Consider the following 25,772-nt stretch of genomic DNA (forward strand, 5'->3'; position numbering starts at 1 on the left):
GCTAAAAGTGATACAGCCAGACCCGGAGATCTGCTGAATGGATTCCAAAATGGTACAAATCAAATATTTAAGTCTTGGGGAGCTAGAAAATGAGAATATTTTCAAAAAAAGTGGAGTGTCCCTTTAAAGTTTAGCGCATAAACGCAATATTGAATGAAGTTTATTTAACTAAGTTTGGGAGGAGCATGGTCATGTGATCAGTGCAAAGAGGTGCCTATAAATGGCAGTCCCTCACCTCTGTCCCGTGACAGATTTTTTGCTGCATCCCTCCTCCATCCCATCACCTCACTCTCATCTAGATTAATTTATCACAGTTAAAGAGAGGGGAGTACTCTGGGTTCGGGCTAAAATTCCGAGCTCGGAGCCCTCTCCTCGGACAGCACGCCAAATATGCTTTATCTCATTCCCTATCGATTACATGTTAATGCGAACTCGTGAAATTCTCAAATGTAGCAAAAAACTACTTCAGAAACACATTTTGTCAAAAAAAAAAAAAAAAAAATACCTTTAACGCAAATAAATGATATATTTTTATCACATGCAACCTATGAAGGGCACAACAGCAAAACAGGCGGCAATTTTCATTAATTTCTTTACCTAAGCAGGGTTATTATAATTTACTTAACCTTTTTTTTTTATTTGTTAGCTGAAATCAAATAAAATATATTATTTAATAAACTAAACTAAATTAAAATTTTAAAATTTAGTTTTAGCAATAAACCGAGGTTTAAGGTTTAAGTTGAGGCCGTAAAATCTATAACTCTACATAAATAAAAACTTAACTAACAATAAAACCAAACCTATACAGCATGTTTTTCTCCTCATTATTGTCATAATAGCTTTACCCAACTCTGGTTGGACCTCATTTTTTCGATTCCAAGTGGACTCTTGAACACCTTTACCTTAGTACAACAGATTTTTGCAACATGATCTCATGAATTTTCGTGGTATAGTCACAGAATATTTTGCTCATTTATCCGTGTCATTGTCACGGATCTCCGCATTTTTCCGTGCCTGTACCACAGACTTTCTTTTCCGTGTCAGTTTCACGTATTGCTTACTCAATTGTTTTTCCTATTTTCTTACCATTTTCGCGTGGGTTTGGGGTTAGAATGACTTTCTATTACATAAAATGACATCCTAACCCAAACCCAACTCTAACCCTAACGCTAGTCGACAATCATTTAAAATCAGTAAAAACAGTATAAACCAATAGTTAAAGTGACATCCTAACCCAAACCCCAAATCTAACCCCAAACCCAAGGAACAACGGTTTAAAAAGGAAAAACAACTGAGTAACAAATACGTAAAACTGAAACAGAAAAGGAAGTCTGTGGTATGGACACGGAAAAATGCAGAGAGCCGTGACAATAACACGGATAAATGAGCAAAATATTCTGTGGCTATGCCACTGAACTTTGTGAGATCAGGATTTTTTACGTTAACTTGGATTTTTCGTGCATTTGCTTTTTTTTGTGTGAAATTGAAATGAAAGCTGACACTTCAATAAACTGTCTGAATACTCTTTCTTTATTTCTTTCTCTCTCTTTCTCTCTTAAACAAATTAGATAGATAATTTGCGATAAACGCAAAAATATATGGAAACGGCTCAAGGGCAGTTTTTGACATCATTCGTTACATCATCACGCACACCATTTTATCGATAACTCTTTCACCGCCATTGACGAGATATCTCGTCAATTGAGAGAAAACGCTTCCCCGCCAATGACGAGATTTTCCGTCTTTCCACAATGCCGCTATTATCCACCAGGTTGCGCCCTTCCACAACTTTTTAAACCCGGAAGTATTGCCCTATGGCAAGCGGCTGCATGTCCGTGTCTGTTTTAAAGATCGCTCTGAATGGGATCTCTATGAAAAGTCCGTCACAAAAATGGAATTATTTTTGCTTTTTGCTCAAAATGTGGTGTTTTTGCAGAAACCTACCCATATTCAAAAGCTGATTACAAAAGAACCACTGAAGGTAGGAAGAAACGTTTTTTTTTTGTTTGAAAGCAGAGGGTCTGTTCTTTCAGTTGGTATATTGTATGTTTATATATTTAAAGAAGAACATTTTCTGGAAGGCATTAAACTTTGGTGAAAATCATGAAAAACACTGGCGCTGGCTGGCAACTTTTTTTAAATACGCTGGCGGTGAAAGAGTTAAAAGGCAATTTGAATAGAAACAATCTGGAGACGGCAAATTTTGCAAACGTTTTTACGCATATTCACTATGTCGATAAAAAAACATCGCAAACCCTGGATGGAAACATCTCCCACTGCAAGATCTTTCTCTGCCATCTGTGATTGGAAAACACCACTGCAAAAAAAAAAATCAAGCTGCAAATCTCAGAATCTGTGTCCCAGTCATGTCTCACCTAATAGACGCTACTGAAAAACAAATATGCGTGTTTTACTCCCGACAGCCACCTGTGCTGCTGAAACCCTGTTAGTATTTACATCTGAGAGCAAGAGACACAACACAGGCCTGCGATTTCAGCTGATTATGTCTATAGATAAGACAGCATAACATCACAGCAGACACTGATGTTTATTTTAATTAAATGCGTTTCTTTACTGACAGAAATGCAGATGGACAAAAGCGTCGGATTTGCATTCATAATCAAAGCCAAGCGTACGATAGAATAAACAGAGACGGCTCTTTGCAGAAAAACAAATTTGATGTGGAATCAAGCTGTGATTGTGATGTGTCAGTAAATGCATCTACAGTATTGTAGATTTCTTGACATACAGCATCCCTATGTGCATACTAGTACCGGTCTGTGCATTAGCAAACATCTGGTTCTGAATCCAGTGCTGTTTGGATCCGGGCCAGGCCGGGGTGTTTTGGCTGGGCAACATTAAACGTGTCAGCGTCAGATCTAAATCTCACAGCTCCTGCCGCTCTCTGAACATTTGTCAGCCCTAAACAGATCAGTCACCGCTTCAAACTCTAGTGAGCTCTGATGCTGTCTACTTAAGCAGCTTCTAAAACAACGCCCTAACTAATTAAACCTAAGTTATTCATTTATCCAATACATGAACCTTTTGTAAAACGGAAACGTTGTTTGGATCTTAAAGTTTTTTTATTTTCCCATACAGCCGAAAATGGTTCTTCTTTGGCATTATGTTTATTTTTAAAAGTGTACATTTTGCAATCCAGCAGATTTTTTTGCAAGGCATACATAAGCTAGAAAATCAACAAACATGAAGAGGAGCACATGATCCAAAGTTCTAGCAGGCGCTCGTCGTTCCTGCTCTTTATTGCTTTGTCTCTCTATCTTTCTCTTGGGAGAAACTGAGAGACATCTGCCTCTGGTCATTAATGCACAATAACATGTGAAGGACATTGTTTCATCCTGTCCTATTCCCTAGATCACCAGTATCTCTCTATCTCACCAACTCTCCAACTTTCTCTTCTGCTCTGTGTGTCATGAGAGTACATAAATACATGCAATTACTCTGAAGATATGTATAGTACTGTATGCAATACTGTTAAACATCGCAAGATACTTCTAACCAAGTTTTCTGAACATTTTATTCTGCAAAGACCAACAAAGAATTCAATTGTGACTTCATGTTAATTTTAATGACATATTGATGGTTGTGTAAACTGCATAGGTTAATTACATGATACAGTTTGTATAAGACTTCCTGTAGTTGTGTAGCACACACACACAACACACACACAGAAGGGTGAAGTTTTGCAGGTCTAAAAGTGAGATGAATTGAAAAAATGTCAGACGGGTTCAAACGTGACCCCATTGGCTAGGTCAGGCTGAATAAAATCAATATGTTTGAGCCGAAGACCTCACGAACTTCAGATTTCAATTAAAACTCCACCAACAGCTGGTCATGTGATCTCTCTTGAACCCATTGATATCCCATTTTCTCACAACACAGGTGTTTGTGTGATCTTATGAACTGTTTCATAGTCTGTACTGAGATTCAGCTCATAAATTTGGAGTTTAAAAGACAAGCATACTTTAAAAAAAAATGATATATATATATTTGTCAATACCTATATTTATTTATACTAGGTATTTCAAAAAAATACTATAGTCCTGCCGCAGAATTATTATAGATGGCTGTTTATGGTACAGTGGGCCCAAAAAAGTATTTGACCACTGAAGCAACACTTTAATATTCAAATGTCACTGAATGAGATAACAAAATATAAAACCCAAGTGTTATTTATTTTAAAGATTTCTAGCACAACACGCTGTAAATGAAAACATTTTACAGTAACACCTTACAGTACGTTTGTATTTAAAGAGTTCAGATGCAAAGCCTGGCATGATTTCTTGTTAATGAAGATTTTTTTTCATAAGTTCTGCCTAAAAAAGTATTTCTGAATGGCCTGAGGGCAATAATAGGTGGATTTGAAGTATTTGATGAACGTATAGTACATGTCAAGAGCTTTTGTTTACAATCATTACCTCATTTTTGACGGAGGTGGCGTTTAGCATCTTTTGCATCTGAACTCTTTATTTTTGAACATTAGTAAAAGCAATATGTTTTTTTAGCATTAACCTCTTCAGCTCTGCATCATATTTTGAATTTTTTACAGAATTAGGCATACCAGATTTTAAAAGAGAGCCCTACTCGCATACTTTGGAATAAATTGATACAAATTGTCTCATTTGACAGAAAACTCTCTGAATTTTAAAACATGGGTAAAATATTGCATATTTTGTATTTTATTTGTTTACAATACTGTGACAAACACTGACAAAAACTCAGATTTTTATTATTTTTTTAATTAAGTTTTTATTTAAGAATCTGTAATTTAGGACATGTTTGGTCTATGTCGCTTTAGACAATCTCTTTTGATTCCACTAAGGTGGCAATAAACAGGAGAAAAAATAATTTTGTTGATAGTATCTTCTAAGCAAAAGTTATTTAGCTTTAATCGAAAGGAGGCGTTAAACTCGCAGAAATATGATGCATAGGATTGCTTGTTTACATAAGTCATTTCAGTTTTCGTGATTCTTTTGAAAATTATTATTGGTTATGTCACTGTAATGTATAAGATCGGTGAAATAAAGTACACAGTGACATTCCTGAGAGTGAGAGCTTTCATTTGATGTGTGATTTGTATATGTTTGGTGAGTTTGTGTGCTATAAATATGAAATATGAACATTATTCATATGATTTTCGCAAGGGGGGGTGGTTGCGAAAGAACGAATTTAGACCTTATTATTTTCTTTTATGTAAAATTAAAGCAAATATCAGGGGACTTGAAATAAAGCAGAGGTTCTACTCTTTCAAAAAATACCATATATGACTAGTTTTGTTCTTACAGTTTATAGATTTTTAAAAAATAATTTTATGACCTCCCCGCGGACCCACCGGTGGGTCCTAGGGCGTGGCCAGAGCTCAAGAGGTTAATTAAGCTGTTTTAGTTAATACCAATACAGTTTTTCATGTTAGTGTATTCTGCATTAACTAATGTTAAAAAAAATTATTGTAAAAATGTACACTGTAAGCTCGGATAAGTTGAGTTTACTTAAAAAAATGAAGCAAACTTGTTGCCCTAAAAAATTTAAGTAAGGATTACTTGAACAACTTGAGTGAAGTTTAATGAAACATATAAGCTGTTTTAACAACAATTTTAAGCTGAACAGACTTAAAACTCTTAACCGGGATTAGTTGACATTACTAGAAATTTGCGAGGAAACCTGTTGCACTAAATATTAGTTTTTACACAGGGTAAAACTAAACAGGTTAAGTTGCGTTAACAAAGAACACTTTGTTGGTGTAGCAGACACATCAAGTTGCCATTTTTTAAATCTTTTATATTACGTTTGGTGTTATATATGGTATTATAACACAAAATTCATGACTGACTTTAAGTCAATCATTGAATAAATTTGATTCTCCACAGAAACACACACAAAACTGTGTTTTTGACATGCATTGTCAGTACTGTGGAGAGAAATACAATAAAGTGTTCCGAACAGGGTTCATGTACGGAAACTGTAATACATTTAAAAATTAAAACAAAAAAGTATCTGAACATTTTCTAGTTAAAGATTAGTGAAACATGTTTGTTATAAAATGCAATGTATTTAAGTATGACCTAAGAGTCCAAATATTTTTTGTGTAGCTTGCAAAAAAAATCAATCGCATCTAAACTATGGGTATATCTAAAACTAAACCAGCATGTTTGCTAACAAAAGCATTGTGGTTTGACAGATGTGTTAGTTTAATGTCTGCTATGCATGTGCACCAATCCTATTATTTGTATTACTGCTAACTGCTCGCGTGACCCCAACTCCACTTCTCAAGGGCGCATCTCTATAAGTGCCAAATATACAATGGAAGGCAGTGAGCAGGATTTACCAGAGGGAATTCTGGTTTATGCAGGCTGCATAAGTCCCAAATGTCCCGGACAGCGAACGGCCAACACCGGCTAAGGTCAACGACCTCGGCTAGATGCCTCTGGTGTCCTAAGTGCCCTACGGCTGAATGAGACTCAAACACATTTCTGGGCACAATCACCGAAGGGTGTGAACAATCGTCTAAGCCAGCGGTCTTCTCCTGGGTATCCAAAGCACATTTTATATGGTATGTGTCCTTTATTTAACACATCTGATTCAAATAATCAGCTCAATTCAACTGTGCCAGATGTGAGAGATACAAAATATACAATGATGTGGGTTCCCATTGAGTTAAGCCATTTATATGAGCTAGACGACTTTAAAGAGAATCTAACCTTTATCTGACAGCATTTCTGTACAGTATATGTGTTTCTGTGTACAGTAGATGTGTGCGTATACAACAATGACAGCCGTGCATGTGAACGTGTGTGTATGAACTGGACCGGGGGTATTATTCGTGTCCGACGGGGTAGATTCAGAGGCCTTGTGGAAAAGAGCTCTATTTGCATTTCAAATGTCACCCACACCAGCAGACACCTGTTAAAGGCTAGAGGAGAATCCACACAAATCAAAGGTCTAATCCTGTAGGAGAGTCCCATCACCCTGCCTACGGGCGACCGCGGCTCCGGGTGCCCTGAGACGACACAGCTGCCCCGTGCTGGGACGATACGCTCTACACACAATGTTCCCAGTCCATCAGCCTCATATACAGTTCAACAAAAGGTTAACTCTGCTGTTTTATTCATTCCTTGCAGTATCTTGCACTTTTAATCAGTATTTAAATGTTATATGACTTATAATATCCTTTATTGATATGTGATGCGATCTGGGAAAACCCTTAAACTTATTTTAGTCACTGTACATGTTGTTAAAGACACAAAACGGTCAATTTGATAAACACAGCACTTGAAAACATTTGAACATTATTATTATATTATCTGAACCTCATCTGTTCACTTGTATTGTATTTTATGGTTACTTTAAGTAAAGTTTTACATTGTTTATCATGGGCATATTTTCTGAACTTTTGCTCCACGATTTTATAATAATTTTGTATAAAAAACTTGCTATATTCTACACAGGACTGGTGGGAGGCATTGATATAACTTAAATCTACATGTTATGTGGTTTATTTTAATAGACGAACGTCCTTGTAGTGTGAGGAAAAGCTAGACAGGAAAAGAGAGAAAAAAGACAGGAAAAGTTAGAAACGTCTGTGTTACACCTCCACTGGTCCGGCTGGACTAAACAAGTGAATTTTGCCTAGATATTTTCAGAGATGATAGACAAGAATAAGAATTTAATAAATCCTAATTTTGACAAAAATGACATCCAAGTTATTTTTAAGATTTTTCGGAAAATGTTTCAGCGCGACGGGTATTCCCAGAACGCATCACGTATGCAGAAATTAGTCTGTTAACATTAGTTAAAGGTGGGGTGCATGATCTCTGAAAACATTTTCTAAATTTTTATCAAAAAATAATAAATTATAGGTTTTTTATTTAAAATAAACACAATTACAAAGGAAATGTTTACTGTTCATGTTTTATTTATTTCTTTATTGTATGGAAAATCCCACTTAAAGAAAGAGACTGCCATTACATTTTTCCTCTCGCGCACCCCCTGGTGGCAGCTGGCATACCCCATGGTGGTGAGCGTACCACACTTTGGGAATCCCTGGGTTAGTAGACACGCCCCTTACTGCTGATTGGCTACAAGTGTGTTTTGGTACTCAGCCCGACTCAAAAATCATACACCCCTCCTTCAATTTTCAATAAACTAACAATTGCATGGGGATAAGCTAACATTAATAAAAAATAATAATAATACAAATACAACCTTACTGCAAAGTGTTACCAAAAATACAAATTAAAGAAGTAAGCTGTTGTTATGTATCCCATATGCAAAATATTAATTCTGTATTGATGTAATTCCTATGCTTTGTCCATGAAAATATTTTTTTCCTAACTGAGATAAAATCACTGCAATCCACTTTTTTATGGTCTATAGCGCTAATCTTGTATGCATTAAGTGTTGGGTAGTAACTAAACTTAACTAAAAGCAACATTACTGACTGAGCTAAATGGCACGAAACTTTAATTAACAGTAGAAAAATCTGTATATTAAAACAATATGCCAGTTGTGTTTTTATGACATCTCTATGCCAGAGAGAGAGAGAGAGAGAGATGTTAGCATTTTTATTCATACGAAGTCATTTTGAAGTTGTTTTTGTGCCAATCATCTGAACTGTAAATGCCATGTAACTAATAAACTCCAGAAGTGACTATGCGGAGGTGTGATGTCATCAGACAGAACTTTTTTCTATTTTATGATAGAAATATTTGTCAAAACCAGTCATAAGGTGCATGGGTATATTTGAATCAAAAGCCAACAATACAGTGCATGCATGGCCGTAGCCAGGGTTTGACAATTAGTGAGGTCCAGGGGTGTTAAGAGTTAACAAATGCTATCCCAGGAGAAAAAAGTGCACTAAAATAAACTTTGTACTAAATGTACTATTTTGTGCACTCATTTTGTAGTTGATATATCAAATTAGTCTTTAGTACTTCATTTAAGTGTACATAATTGTGCTATTTATTACATCACAACTTGTAATCTCTTTTCTGTTAGGGTGGAAAATGTATTTATTTTCATGCAACAATGCTTATTTTAGCATTATATTAATCGTTTTAATAAGCAACATTATATAAAAAAGAACTTTGTTTAGTGCTCTAATGAATGTTTTTAGCATGACTTTGTTAAATGCTAACTCCTAAACTGAATAAAATAACATAGCCTTCTTCATACCTAATACCTATTTGACTGCTCTACATCTATGTACCATAGACTGTAAAAAAGATGGACGACACCTGTTCGCTCTCTTCCATTGGTGAAAAGTGAAGCTGCCAGTGTCCCGATATGGCGCTGACATCTTGGGTCTTGAGTCTGCGCAATATCGATTTCGGGACCAGTCATGCGCAGTAGTGAGCAGGAAGGGAAGGCGCGAAGTCAAAACCCCGCCCTTGCTCTCGTGGAATGGGCATATCACACGATATCACAGCTGTCAATCATGACGTGACACCACCGTTTTTATATCATTAAATAACTAACTAAACACAAACCGCTTTTTTAAAAACAAACATTTGAATTTACATCAGTGTGATAAAAACTACAGTAAATGCCAGAAACCAGCTTCGGAAAAAAAATTATTGAAGTGTAATTAATTTTTTTAGTTGGTCTCAAGTCCCATTGAATAACATGGGGAGGCGGGCTTTATGACCTATACTGGGACCAGTCACTGGGGGGCGATCGAGACGTTTTGGCTTCACTTTTCAGGGCTTGTGCGGCACGCTTGCTATGGACCAGTGTTATTTTCTACTGATTTTTAGTGTTAAAAGCATTTATTACATAAGTAATCATGAAGATTATTGTGCGTGTTTTTCCGAATGTATTATTATGTCAGCAATAACCTGCCCATGATGCTGAATGACGGAATTTGATCACTGTTTAGGTGTTGGTCACCCCGTGTTGCCAGATATTAGTATGAAAATGGGCCATAAAGAAAAAATAAGTTCAGACTTTGTCTTTCAGCAATAAATCAGAGACATCGCTAACACTAACCAGCACATTCTCAGTTTATACATTTCACAAATTGTCACATTAATTGCTAAAACATTAAACACTACGTCTAAAAAGGATTTTTCACAATGGGATCTGGCAACATTGCGAATGCTGCACCCACGGCCGTAAGCGTCTCACAGCTGTCAGTCTCCGTCATTTACGCAAAAATATACAGTAAACTGTCCAAAAACGTGATTAAATACGCGGATCCCAATATGAATAGTTTAAAATTACTTATTAGTCATTCAGAGAAATGTAAATTTTATTTCTTTATATAAAAAATTTACAGAGGTCCGGACCTCGGTGGTCTCATAGCTGGCTACAGGACAGTATTGTCAATTTTTTTATGCCAAAAAATCATTACGATATTAAGTAGATTATATTCCATTAAGATACATTGTATATTTCCTAACGTAAATGTATCAAAAATGTATTTATTATGTTGATAAGGTCTTCATTTGGACAACTTTAAAGTTGATTTTCTCATTATTTTGATCTTTCGCACCCTCGGTTTCCAGACTTTCCAATAGTTGTATTTCGGCCAAATATTGGTATATCCTAACAAACCAAACAACAATGGGAAGTTTATTCATATAAAAATATTAACAAAATTGACCCTTATGACTCGTTTTGTTTTCCAGGGTTATATTTCTCATATATTTGTTTCTCATATATTTGATTAATTCTAGATGACATTTTTACATGTTGAGCAACAGAAGCCAAGTTGTTGTGTGCCAAATTACTGGAAGATTCACTTTGTAATCTAGAAAGCAGTTCACAGTACAAGGGCCGATGTAGTTTTACTTTTGTTGGAGTGTGTGGTAACGTGTCACTTTCAGTGTTGATTTAGTGTTAAATGCAAAACTTGGTGCTCTTTGTCTGATTGTCAAGCATCATCTATAATGAGTCTGTGTACACAAATAAATCTCAGTGTCAGAAGACCAACCGCCCTCACCCATCAACCATTAACCCCCCCTCTCAGACTGCCACCAAAATGAACACTCACACACCTCGAACACAAACACATGCATACGCAGAAACACACACACATATATGCGCACGCAGTCTGCCAGTGTGAAATTTCTGCTGGTTAAAAAAATAACATGAAAAGGACAAAACCACAAATGTGGAACTTCAATTAATTTAAAGCTCCAATCAGCAAAGAATAAATCCTTGGCAGATCTAATTACTGAAGCTCTCGGAAGACCCGGGCCGAGCAGCCAATCTCTCTCATGTTTGAACAGCTTGATGAACTCAGGGACTGATGGATATCAAGTCATTTTGTTTAATTTATAAATGGATTTTCCCCTAATACTTAAATTATCATCAGTACAACACAATGAAAATGGGAACATTTGGAAGGCAAAGTCTATAAGAGTCCTGCCAGGAATTCCAATGAGGAATGTCACCTCGCCATACAATTCCTCTAATTAAATTCGGGAGCGGTGTAAGCCTGTGTTACAGTATGGGCCGTCCCCGGAGACTTCGGACTGATCATTTGCCGAATCCTATCAAACGTGTGGGATTATCCATGTTTACGCACACAACATGATCTTGAATGTCCACTTATAGTCTCAACGCATTATGTAGACCACTTACAGTGACACTAAATAAAGCACAGATTTGAAAAAAACAACATGACTTAGAATTTAAATAAATCAATAAACAACTCAAAATTCACAATGAAGCCTAAATCTGAAGTCTCAAGATCACAAACAACAAAAAAGTCAAAACAATTCATTTAATATTATGTATATTCTAACTTGTTTATATATTTTAAGCATGTTTCTAGTTTATTATTTCTGCTCAGACAAGATCACAGATGATATGTGAATATACAGTAGCCCCAGAAAGCTATAAATGTCATTGCATTACATAATGAAACATCAAAGAAAGTCATTTTACTCACATCCCATGTTAGTAATTAAATATTTTGGTGAAGTTTTAAGAGTTTAGTAATTGTGAGAAACCCTAACCCTAACTTGTGTGAGAAAAACAACATTTTATCGCATTAACATTATATAGTCCCTCCAGAAAAACGCGATTATGCGATCGCATGATTTAACGCATAATCAGCCAAAGTCCGCATATTTATGTGGGGGACGCATTTTTTTCATTTTTTTGCTGCACTTTTGCAGCATAAATTGCAGATTTCCATGCATGATTTTATAGTCCCCGCATTTTCGTAGCAAAAATCACATATATCTTAGCAGAAAGTTGAAAAATGTTGCATTTACTTCACACATGCGCAGCCATGTCCCCTGTTGCCGTGGGAACGTTATGAAGTGACGTGATTATGTGACATAACCATCATTGAAATGCCGCTAAAACTGAAAACTGTTTTTGCAAGTTCCTGCAACTTTGGCAAGTTCCCGCAATTTCATCACATAAAATTGCATAAATATCCCGCATATTCCATCGCATTTTTTAAGAAAACGTGCCGCAAGATCAAGGATTATTGCCCGCAACAATCACGAAAAGACACTGCATTTTTCTGGAAGGACTGATTGTAACTTTAAGATGATCTTACCTGGCTCAGGTGTCTCAGAATGAGATGAAGAAGAAGCGGAGCTGGCCCCATCCTCAGCCCCGGCGCTTTGGGACAGCAGACCTCTGCCCGGCGGTAACTTCATACCCAACTGCTCGGCCATCTCCACGTGATCGCCCGGGTGAACGTAATCGAACACGCTGCTGCCCGTCAGCTCTACCTGGAACACAGGAATCAAGAGACGGATGGACTATAAGTGACCGTTAGTTATTACACTTCCAGCGTAAATCTAGATTTTATTTTAGCAATAAAACCACAGCTTTTAGTATTACCCAGCTTTCTTTCCTAGTAAGTTTAATGGGATTATTCACAACTGCATCACAGACACAAGGTTTCCCTTCCAGTGAGATTCATGTGCTTTTTTTCTACAATGCTGTGACAAAACTTTTTGCTCCTTAGGGCCGAGAGCTCGTTTGAATAATGAAATGATTAGCGTGTGCTTGTCTAACTTATAAACATGCTAATTTACTAAACGGGTGTGAAAACAGATTTACTGTTACTAACTGGGGATGAGAAGAATAAAACAACAGGCAGTTAAAATATTAGTGACTGTAAAGCAGCCCCGCGCTCCTTAAATATCCCCCTATTATGTTTCTGTAATGCTGCTCTACACTGTTCTGTGATCAGGTCCACGTCTACAGGGACCTGCGGATTACATGAGAATAATCCCTTTAATGTCCCTTAAAGCAATTTAGTCCTTTACAAATTATTATTCAAAGTAGAAACAATAAGGAGGGGAACAATAACTTTTATAGGAATAACAGGAATTTAAAGTTAACAGCCAAGCAAAAGATTTTATTAGAAATTTAGTTTGTATCCAAGAGAAAAGGATTTATCATAAGTGCACACCTTTGCAATTTATTTACAGCATCTTTACTGTATGACATACAGCAAAATCACAGGAAATACATCATAACACAAACCAGATAGATATCTGTTTCTCAAACTCGCTTTTTCTGTCTCTCTTTCACATACTACACAGCACCAACAGCACCTCCTCGTTTCTTTTTCTTCTTTTTTTGTCCCTGGGCATCAAAAAGCTGCAGGCACAATCCAAGTAAGACTTTCTGGATCTTTCTCTGGAATACTGACATTCTGCCTATATCCACTAGACCAAAGAATTGAGGATTCCTTTTGAAGAACTAAAGAGTTTGGGTTGAGGGCTTCGACCGGCTTACAGATGACTGGAGTTCAATCCAAATAAGAGTAAAAAACAAGCCGTTCGATAAAATAAAAAAGAGCATTTTATGTTTGCATTTAACCTTGAGAAACCAGATTAGCAAAACAATCATGTAGACACAGATAAAAAATTCATTGATATATCAATCTAAAATATCGCCAATATTTTAAAGTCCCCCTATTGTCACTTAAAATTCATTTTGGAGCACCATAATAGCATATATGAAAGTTTTTCCTGTGACAGTAACTTCTTCATGCGTTTAACCCTTTCCCCGCCATTGACGAGTTAACTCGTAGATTAAAATAAGACGCTTCCCTGCCAATGACGAGTTTTTCCGGCAATCTGTATTTCCGCTATTACCCAACTTATAAAACCCGGAAGTATTCCCTTAGGGCAAAACTCCATGTATGTTTTGAGGATCGATCTGAATCTGATCTCTATCAAAAGTCCTTTACAAAAACGCATTTATCTCGGCTTTTTGCTCAAAATTTTGTATTTTTAAAGAAACCTACCCATATATGAGAGATGATAAAAAGAGAACAAATGAAGATAGGATAAAACAAGTTTTTTTTTGTTTGAAAGCAGAGACTTGTTCTTTCATTTAAATAGTATGTGAATATATATTTACCCGTAAAGAAGAAAATTTTCTGGAAGACACTCAACACATGGTTTGTTTTTAAAGCATATTATAAAACACCACATAAACATATAGGGGTGGTTTCCCAGACAGGGATTATCTTAAGCCAGAACTAGGCCTTAGTTTAATAAGGAAATATAACTAGTTTTAACAAACATGCCTTACTAAAAACATTACTGGCATGCATTTTAAGGCATAACAAAGGACATTGATGTGTTTTAAGATATGTCAGTTATAAGTTGTTTTCAGTCTGGACAGCTCTTACATTTATTTTAGTCTAGTCCCTGTCCGGGAAACCCCCCTTATAAACAACAATAAAAACTTTATAAAATTATTACATTTACAGGGTTCCCACACCTTAGTAAACTTCAAGTTCAAGGACATTTCAAGGACTTTCCAGGTCCAATACCCTCAAATTCAAGGATTAAATGTGGGGACACATTTTGAGTGAGAGCAAAGTTACATCGTGTTACCTTTTAAGATACATTGTTACAGTTCCCTTTCGAGGGAACTCACGCTGCATCACTGCGGTGACACTTTAGGGACGCCTCCAGGGGTAAGTGTGTCTGAATATGCATATCAAATTCAACCAATGGTGAGGCTTAACGACAGAGACAGGGTGACGCGGGAGCCAGGAAGTAAATCGCTATCTGAAATATTGCCAAAGACGGCGTTACAGGGACACAGGAAGTATGACGAGGGAGACGCAGCGTCTTGTTCCCTTCTAAGGGAACAACAGTTACATACGTAACCCAAGACGTTTTCATGTGCCAAACACAACTATGCAAAAAAGCATTTTGGTATAATTCAACATTCGCATACAGAAGATATAAGCATTTAAAGCGAGCAGTTTAGCACGTGTGCTTAAAAAGTCTAGAATTTTTATGATATTATCCTACACTACACAGAGAATAATAAGGATTTTTTCCAGAAAACTTATTGCATAAAATTGATTCAAGCACTTTAAATGACCTGTATCTATGTATGTATATTTTCAAAAACTTCCCAGGGCATTGAATTTTTTCCCCAGATTCACAAACTTTCACGGATTTCAAGAACCCCGTAGGAACACTGCATTACACCAACAACTCCTAAAACATACCTATATATCTTCTGACACTGAAACTTGTATTATTAACTAAAGTCAAACCAAGAAATCCTAGTGTGAATACATTACACACAAATAGATTTTTAAAGCACTTATTGTAAAGATGATATGCAAAGCTTTCTCTCTCACGCGGACAAACCCATTGTATCCATTATAATTCATGAACACGGCCCTGTCGACTATTTTAAAAGTATTAGAATGAGTCCACTTTTCAACACAAGTGGTTGCACAAAGCACTCGTCTCGCCTTAATCTCTCTGATGCAAAGATGGGCGAACAATGCTCCGAGAAAATAATATCAGCTCTAATATTCATTGTGCCGCGGTCGCCCGCAGTAAAGTGTTGTCTGTAACAAGAGACGGGCAGATTATGCTCTGTGATTGCATAAAGGACACTTGGATTACAGCAGAGGGTTTTGCATTGTAAATGAGCCCCTGGATCTGTGGACAGAGCCCACCAGCAACATGCTTATTTTGTAGAAGGTCACTCAATAAGAGCTTTACCCAACCCCTCCGCTCTCCTCTGGCATGTATTCATGAAATCACCTGATTCTCCAAATGTAGAGACATAGGAAATGGGAAGTTCAGAAAAAGATCTGACGTTATGAACTGGCGTAGAGAAGGAAGACCTTCATTAGCAAGGTTTCAGAAATGTCAGCTGTTCTGTTTCATCAAACCTATAATCACAATCTGTCAAATCTGTTCATCACTTGACGGGCGGCTTTCTGTTTCCGGCATTTCGTGATTATGATGTGGCCTAGTGGTTGTAGGGTTGTAGTCACCTCGTCATAGGCTGCCTGTCAGTTTTTATCACATAATTATGTGTCGTAGTTCTCAACACATGCAAATATAAGAAGTAGATTGTTGTGTATGTTGTTGGAGAAGCATTAGCAATTATAAAGGTAAATCAGAGTCCTGCAACGGGTCAGGTACCCGCGGATACCTGCATAAAAGTGTCTAAAACAGGTGGATTGTGACATTCCTAAAATTTGCGGGCGTATTATTAACTCCATGCGTGTGGGTAGTAGTGTGAATGAAAATATGTGCAATATTTGTATGAATTAATAAATATGTAATGAATATTGTGTAAATGTAATAAATTACCATTACACACGCAACGTATGACAATGCGACAGCGCAACCTTTGTTGATGCTGTGTCAGGTATCACCGCACCCCCAAAAATGCCAATAGGAAGCTGCCAACTCTAGTCTCTATTATTAAGACACAATTAGTCACTGGCATTGAACATGAGGTGTGATGGCTCTCACCTTACGCTCCCGCCGGGTTAACCTGTTTGGAGTCCAGAAATATTTTGGCCTGGACCACGCATGTAAATTCACAATCATGACTCACTGTCGATGGTAAAACAAACTAGCTATGCCAAATAATTTGTTTGTAATCGGATTGATGGCTCAATCGTATTGTAAAGCTTTCATGTAAATCAATATGATTGAGGTCGATCGGATGCAAATTTCGATCGTATTGAACAGGGGGTGGAGGTTGGTGTAGTCCGATCTGTGATCTGATCTTCGGGAGAAAAGTACGCATGTAAACGCGTGAATGGTAGTATAAATATTGTAAATATTGTTGTGCCTTTTGAAAAGTGTTTTGATTCCTATTATTTGAAAACTAAGAACTTCACCAGAGATAAAGCGTGAACTCAACCACAGATGTTGTTCGCAGCGTGGGGTTGCCAAGTCCTCTGCTTTTTTAAGTGTTTAGATTTGGGCTACTGTTTAAACTGTTTCCACCAGTTGTTTTTTTCTGCAGGTTAAGGTTTTTGTTCATAAGTTATTGGTATTTGGACTGTGAATAGTCATTGGGATGCGTTTGGGCTAGTTTTGAATGTCCATTGGGATGGTTTTGATATGTGAATCTGGCAACCCTTGCTGTGCGCTTGCGGAGATGTACGGTTCGGATTATATAGAATGTACATGTAAACAAACATTTTAATCAGATTGCAATGTTTGCATGTAAACTGTATTGTCATAACCTTCAATTGGATTAAATTCAGTCAGATTGACAACATTTGTGCATGTAAACAAAGTGACTGTGAGTAATACGAGACTGTCAAATGAAAGTATTCCCACTGAACTTGTGTCATAATTGGGTTATTTATTATTTCTAATTAAATAGTTATTTTATTTTCCTACTAAAGGTTTTTTGAGTTTTTTAAGTTTCAGGACTGTCACTGGTGGCTTCTTAAAATAAAATAAACAGCTTTATGATGCATTGGCTAATATGTATTTGATTAATTTAGCTATTTTTCCTGAGTGTCAACATTAAAAACTTAAACTTGGAAAACACTTACATCCTTAGGGACGGAAAAAATATTAAACACATTTGAGGGGAAGGAAAATCTCTTCCACTTCCTGAAAATGTCAGTGACTTTAAAAAAAGTATTAATCAAATAAACTGATGTTGGCTCCAGGGTTCAGAATTAATTAAAGCATTTTAACACGAATGTGCTAAATGGGACATTATACATTTGATAGCATGTAATTACTCTTTTAATAAATGATTCATGTTTCATTCCCATCAATTGATAACGTGAGTGAATGATGAAGTGATTCAGCGAGAGCTCTTTTGGACCCTCAGATAGTGTTTGTGGGCATCAAATCATTGCTTCTTCTGTTTGTTTCCTCCAGCTGGGCTCCATCAGTCCTGATTCAATTATGCAGGTGCTGCTGCACAGATAGGCAAGCTGCAAGCCCCCCCCACACAAAAAAAACTAGTGTATTTCTCACACTAAACGAAAATTCATGTGCACTCTCTAGTGTGCAAACAGCACTGTGCTATAATGTCAATGTAAAATAAATGGACCGATCGAATTATCATATTACAAATAACTGGACCACGAGTCTCACCATAAGCCATTCACAACAGCAGAGCACTTGTGCATTCACATGTACATTTATGCATTTGGCAGATGCTTAAAAGTGACTCACAGTGCATTACAAGGTATACATTTTTTATCAGTGTGTGTGCATGTGACTTTTTGCCCTGCTAACGCAATGCTCTACCACCGAGCTATATAGGAGCACTTTATCCACCATCAATCCCACAATCCACCTCAAAAACTGAAAAAACGGATATTGATATGAGATTAAGCAGCACTCTTTGGTTTTCAATTGCAATGATGTGCTTACCAACAGAATACATCAGATGTTCATGATTATCATAATATCTGGCATCAGGGTAACAGAAATACATAATTTATATTTGTTATTTAGTAAACAAAATGTTTTTTGTATTTCGTAAACATTTATGTTCATGTAAATCAGGGCTAGTCAACATGTGGCCTGCCAATAATCTTCATCTCACTTTCAACTGTACATGACAAATGACGGCCAATAAACCAGAAGAAGAGTCACAAAGGGTCTGCTTGGGGTGCCAACCATCTGCGAGTGCGTAATTTTCGGATCCTATTTGAGCTTTGGATGCATAAAAAATACTTTACTATTGGAAGTATTTCATTTCAGTGTGTTCCAATCAAAACACTCTGTGCTAGGTGAAAATTATTAATTATTTTTTGTTTAACTTTAAGTAACACTTGGCATATATGTATAGCTTTTATTGGTTCATTAATTTATTTCACTATGGTAAATATTCGTAGATTGAAGGCTCTTGCGCTGGAATGAGCTTCTCTCTCATTTTGGCACAGATTTACGATTACACTGAAATTTCATACGACTGACACTAGGGGACGAACTCCCACTGTCATGTACGAATGTCGTTTACAGTGGAAAGGCGGTTTATAGCCTATAAATACTTAAAATATTAAAAAAGAAAACATGAACTGAAATATTAGTCATTAGGAGAAGACTGGCTATATGTTGTAATTGCATGCATACATTTCCTTGAAATGTAAACATTTATGAAAGCTGCAAAAATACATATTTTGATTATTTACACTTGCACTTTTTGTGCAATGTTCATAGTTGAACAGTTAACATTTGACTGTTGCAATATTAAACTGCAATTGTTTTAAAAATATTATAAAATAAAATATAAGTTTTTAGTAATTAAGGCAAAGTACTGGATACAAGAGGTGTGCATCTTTATTGTTTTTTCATGTTTTTTAATATATGACAATATAAGTTAGCCTACAGCATATATAAAAATATAATAGGTCAAAGTAAAAAATATTAGTGCTGGGCAAAGATTAATCGTGATTAATCGCATACAAAATAAAAGTGATTTTTAGCATAATATACAAGTGTGTATAGTGTGTAATTATTATGTGTATATAAATACACACACATTCATGTATGCATTTAAAAACATTTATATGTGTGTGTATATATATATGTATGTATGTGTGTTTAAATATACATAATAATTACACACAGCACACACACTTATATTATACAAAAATTTACTTTTATTTTGTATGCGATTAATCGCATTTAATCTTTGCCCAGCACTAAAAATATATAATATAGGGGTAGAAGTTTAATTTTTTTTTAAATCTGGCCTTGGCAACTTGGTAGTTGAAGACCCCTGATGAAATGATCTGCATGTTATGTGTAAAAGTGATTTTATGTGGCATCGCCCATTGAAAAGCCATAACACAAGTATAGACCTCACTATAAATGATGATTGACAAGACCTTAATTGAACTTTTAATTTTCATACGCGGTCTCATCCATTAGAGTTCTTAGTTAATCATCTGATAACCGAGTCTATGAAATAATAGCAGGCCGACATGAAAGCGACGCTATTGTTGTGGTGGACACCGGTGAGGACAGATATCCCAGGAAAAACAAAAGCCAGCAGTGGCTTAAAGGGAAGACATAATTAAGGTCCAATCGTAGCTGTCTTCTCTGAGCAGAGACCCAGGGGAGAACCTCTCTACCTGTCTGACCTTGGAAAATGGGAGTCCTTGACTGAGTCTCTGACCCCGTGGTCTCCGTTCACATTCAATCTCCCTCAGCAGCAGGAGACGCGACCCTCCTCGTGCACATCCTATCTCCCCTGTGAGCCGCGAATAAACCGCAGCCTAATTAAATATTTTTTAACGATGCGAGTAATTTTTGCCAAGGGCTGGATTCAGGGCTAAAATTTAATATGAGATCACAAAAGATGTTCCCAGCATTGATTCTGTAAATTAATGACTTATAATAAAAGCATACTGCCAAGAATTCAAATGAAGACAGCTTACTTTATTCCTGTAATAACCAAATGCTTTCGGAGAAAAAAAACTTCTGGAAAGTTTCCACTTTGTGGCAAGATAATGAAAGATGACTTGGAGATAGCCAAACTCAAGGGGTTGGAGTAATATTTGTCAGCCAAACAACAAGGTCTACTAATTCCACAAAACACACACAACACACTGTATGTTTGCCAGACCAATCTTACTTCTTTCACAGCGTTCCTATGGTCTCTTTGGATGAAGCGAAGGGTTAAGCCATTGGCTCGGGTGCTCTATCCGTATCTATCACAGCCGTTATTAACCGGAGAAAGCTTTTACTCGTCCACTCGACTGGCACACATTTCAGTAACCTTTAACAGCTCGGAGTCAGGTTGAGTTCTGCTGCAGGAGAAGTCCGGCCTCTTTTTCTATCCCTTTAATATGGCACCGTGCCACTTCCACACAAAGCCGTAATCTTTTCTCCCCCCGACTGAAGCCTGTCACTTTAGGGAAACATAGAGGGCGTCAGTAGCCGTGGGCCGTGTGGATCCTGTGAGCAGATCCATGACACTTTACCTCGGGCTATGCATATGAGCCATTAGACAGCCAGATCGCAGTGGGACATTAGTCAATATTCCTATCAGTCTTTGGATCAGTACCAATGCATACCAGTAGCATTAACTAAAGAGCTCTCCGTATCAAAACAAACACACATTACATCGAATACTACGATAATACTGACCAAATGGAGAAAGTGCTTTGTGTTTTACAACTATATAATATAAAAATATGACAAGGTGCAAAGTGCTGACAGGAATGTTCATCTGACAGGAAGTTTCCTTTTTATCAGGAATGTGCGTGTACCATATTTTTCCTCTGGCAGCACAACTAACATGGCAGGGCATCTCCGGGTTCAAGGTCAGATATTATATTTTTTAATGAAAGTCTAGCCTAAAAATGACATAGCATTTTTTTTTGTGATGCACCGATGTATCGGCCGCCGATATTTATCGGCCGATTTTTGATGAATTTGAAACCATCGGCATATCGGCAATAGCACGAGAAAGGCCGATACCGATTGTTTATTAATTAACTGGATAAAGAAATCCATTATATGTAAAAAAATGAGTTAATGTTGTTAATAAAATAAATGCTGAATAGCAAAAACCACCTTTGAAGGTTGTCATGCTGTCTTATTATATTTGTTTTAGCTTAATTTGTGCCTCTCTTATTATGTTGGTCAGTTGAATGTTAATCAGATCCAATCCATGTTCAGTAAAAATAATTTGATGCAGAAATAAACTAGCTAATAGACCAACTGTATAGTATTGTAAACAAGTGTTTAATATCGGTATCGGCATCGGTATCGGCCAGAAGTTGTCTGTTTAAATCGGTATCGGTATCGGCCCAAAAAATCCTATCGGTGCATCCCTAATTTTTTTGTGCTTTAAAAAAAGAGGTAAAAATTGAGAATCTAATCAAATTGATTAAAGGTGTATTTAAAGGTGCAGTATGTAGATTTAGTGTTTAACGGCAATTGCAAATTGCAACTGACGGCTCGGTCTACGAAACACATGCTACGCTAGCCACCACAGGACAAACACGTTGTCGTCTGAGACAACATATTTAAGAAACGTCTCTGTACAGCGGTTTGTCTGTTTAGGACTACTGTAGCTACTGTACTCTTTGGTCGCCCCCTGGTGGCTGGCTGCAGTACAAGTCATAAACCCCGCCCTCTCCATTTAAACAAATTATTTACACTTCCAATAAAAGTTTCCGAAAATGGTTTTGGTCCTTTCAGGTAGTTGATATCACGCTAATATATGTTCAAGTGTCCATTTTTGTGATAAGTTTAATTTTATCCAGGAATTTAATGCTGTAGAAACAGGTGTGTCGTTATGATTAGCGTGGTTGAATTGGGCACGCGAGTGTTTGGGCAGAAGTTTGATACCGTGGCTCCGCCTCTGGCTCCACGGATCAATTCATTCTGCACATGCCTTGGCTCCAAACTGACATTTTTATGTAACATGACAGCGACCATGGTCGGACATTTTTAGCTTCAATTCATTACAATGGAGTCGTCCATCTTTTTTACAGTCTATGAAGGGGACCCACGGTGTATGTAGATAAAAACAACTAATTCTAAGGTAATAAAAACAATACAGTTCATTATTTAAGGTCTTTATACACCACTGATAATATAATATACTGCAGTTGTGTATATTACATTGCATTTCTTTCAATAGATCCTCCTAAAATTTACACACTGCACCGAGACTTTATAGAAATTGTTACAAAAATAATCGCAATACACTGTCACTATCAATTGTATATGCTGTACAGTACATATTAGGGCTGCAACAACGAATCGATTAAATCGATAAAAATCGATTACTAAAAGTGTTGGCAACAAATTTCATAATCGATTCGTTGTGTCGCGTGACGCAGAGACGTTTAATAAAAAAAAAGGAAAAACTTCAGTTAAGCACGGAGCGGAGTGAACACACTCGCACTGCGTCCCAAACCGCCTAATTCCATACTATATAGTAGGCAAAGAGTACGAGAAGTAGTGCTTTTCGCCTACTATATAGTATGGAAATATGCGGTTTGGGACGGAGCGTCGGTCTCTCTCGCGCACTGTTGCTTGCAGAGTTCGGGGCCTCATAGACAGGGCGGAGAAAAGACAGCAAAGGTAGAGACAAACCACATGTCAGTGTTTTACTCCTCCCAAACGTAAGCGGGTCACCTCGAAGTTATAGAACAAACAAAGACGACACGCTTATGCTTTATGGAGCAACGACAGCGAGTAAAAAAAGTTTAGAACGAATAAAAAAACTCCAATGATATTAAACAGAGAATTAAAACGTTGAGAGAGAGTTGTATGAACGCTTTTCCCCGTCATGGACCTGTATGTTAAATCATCGCGCCGTCACTTTCCTGCTGTTCTGTACTGCGCGCTCCAGCTCATGCCGAGCAAGGAGACGCGCGTGCCCGGCCCAACATACAGTAAGTGCCGCCTGTTGTTGCATAAACATCGTCTTACATTTTTTAAGGCGAAGTAATGAATGGTGTATTTGCATTATGCACGGGAGTAGAAGACGCATCTTCCTTTTTAACAAGACGCATTTATGTGGCCAAATGTAAATGGAACAGTTTTAACAAATGAGATAGCTATCCCATCAGAGAAAACACATAAAGTCAAATATAAGGTACAAAGCTGTCACTGGGGCAGTACCCTTTATAAAAGGTCCTAATATGTGCCATTTAGGTACAAATATGTATCTTTGAACTGCCAATATGTACTTTTGAAGTACTAATATGCACTTTTTGGTAAAGGTGTACCTTTTTGAAAGGGTACTGTCCACTCCAGTCACAACTTTTGTACTTTTATTTCTGAGAGTGTACTCATATACTATCTTTTTGATCCCATCAAGAGAGGCTTCTTGATGGGAAATGCATCAAAAAAAGTCTATATATTTGGCAGATGTAAAGAATACATGTGTATTTTTTGTGTTAGTCCATTTTTATTTTATTTTATTATTATTGTAAGAGCTCAGGTGTGTTCAAGGAGCAACATGTTTGTGCAATTTCTTCTCTTTTAGTTCTGTTTTGAATAAGGGATTGGAAATGAATGCTTTTCTTGTTTTTTGTTTTTTATCCGATTAATTGATTAATCGAACAAATAATCGACAGATTAATCGATTATTAAAATAATCATTAGTTGCAGCCCTAGTACATATACAGATCATGGGTTAATGTGTTAACTTTCGGCTACATTGTGAAGTATAGTCATCAATCTCCATGATGAAAATTTATTTTTCTTTCCTACTATGGAAGTCAATGGTGCTCCTGTTTCCTGCGTGATTACAAATCTTCCTTTGTGTTCATCAAAACAACGAAAATTATACAGGTTTGTAACAACTTGAAGGTGATTAAATAATGACAGAATAACATTTTTAGGTGAACTATCCCTTTAATAAGCATAAATTATTTCTTAAAGAAAATCTAAAAAGGTTTATGGTATAGTAGTGAAATAGAAAATATCATGATTATAAAAAAATCAGTAGAAATAAATGTAATAGAAAAATTTTTTTTGTTTGTGTTTGTTGTGGTGTTTCAGAGCAGTGAAATGAAACTAAACAGCAACACGTCTCTCCACTCCAGGCAGTGCACAGCATCGGGTCTGGAGAAACAATAACTTTAACAATTAATTTGGAAGGACAAAAAGGGTAAAAATCTCCCCGTGCTCTTTTCTCTGGCGTGCCTGATTTTTATCGAGCCCACAAAGCTCCCTTAGATCATCTTAATCCACTGTGGCAAAGTAGCTGAATATGAGATTCAGATTGTCTTAGAAATTCTGTGCAACCAATCAGCTTCCTGACATTGCTTTTCCCTTCAACCTTCAGAACTTGTGACAGCCAAGACCAAAAGCCAACTCACAAAGGAGTGTAAAATCGGCAAACCCAGCGAGCCGGCCGCTTAATCCGCCGAACAAAGATTGTACCTGACACTTCTGAGCAACTTCACGTCCAAATATTTTATCAATCATCACGCGATATATAAAACACATACAGCCTACTATTTAAATATGACCCTATAGAGACAGAAATACACCGCAGGGTACAACTTTAAATAAAAGTTTACATTGGAAAAGGTCATATGTGCAGTTAATACAGTAATAAGACAGTTTACTTTCCCTAGCGTAACCAGAAGAGATGTATTATCAAATGTATACATTATTGTAACACTAATGGTTAATTTACAGTACTGTATTTTTGCTTGCAGTTTACTTGAAAAATCTTTGTATACTACATTGCTATTTTTGTGTAATGCATTAAATTTAAATACTTACAATGACACTTAAATGACTTATTTATAAGAACAAACTATGCCCTGAATAATACATCTTTTCTCATCTTGATTTGTTCACCACACGTCTCGCTCTGTATTTTTCACATTACTTTGAGTTTCTTGGCTCTTGTATGTAAATAACATGAAGCAGCTCTGCCCACAGGTAACCAGACGGATAAATCTACCACAGTAAAAACTGAAAAGCAAAATCTTTACCAACTGAGACATTTCTATTGCCGCACAAAACAGTACATATCCACATACCCCCTGGCCCTAATAAATAATATTTCTGACTTAAATGAAACCACGCGAA

At 36.7% G+C, this 25,772-nt stretch overlaps 1 protein-coding gene across 5 annotated transcripts in view; it reads right to left on the minus strand.

Annotated features, from left to right (window-relative positions):
* npas3 (neuronal PAS domain protein 3) overlaps positions 1-25,772 on the minus strand; it is a 324,250-nt gene that overhangs the window by 43,631 nt on the left and 254,847 nt on the right. For all 5 annotated transcript variants that reach the window (XM_065253793.1, XM_065253789.1, XM_065253784.1 and 2 more), the window contains one exon: positions 12,533-12,710. In XM_065253793.1, the coding sequence (XP_065109865.1) occupies positions 12,533-12,710 (178 nt within the window). The remainder of the gene's footprint in view (positions 1-12,532; positions 12,711-25,772) is intronic.

The sequence above is a fragment of the Paramisgurnus dabryanus genome, chromosome 17, assembly GCF_030506205.2.
Source record: "Paramisgurnus dabryanus chromosome 17, PD_genome_1.1, whole genome shotgun sequence".
NCBI classification, from domain to species: domain Eukaryota; kingdom Metazoa; phylum Chordata; class Actinopteri; order Cypriniformes; family Cobitidae; genus Paramisgurnus; species Paramisgurnus dabryanus.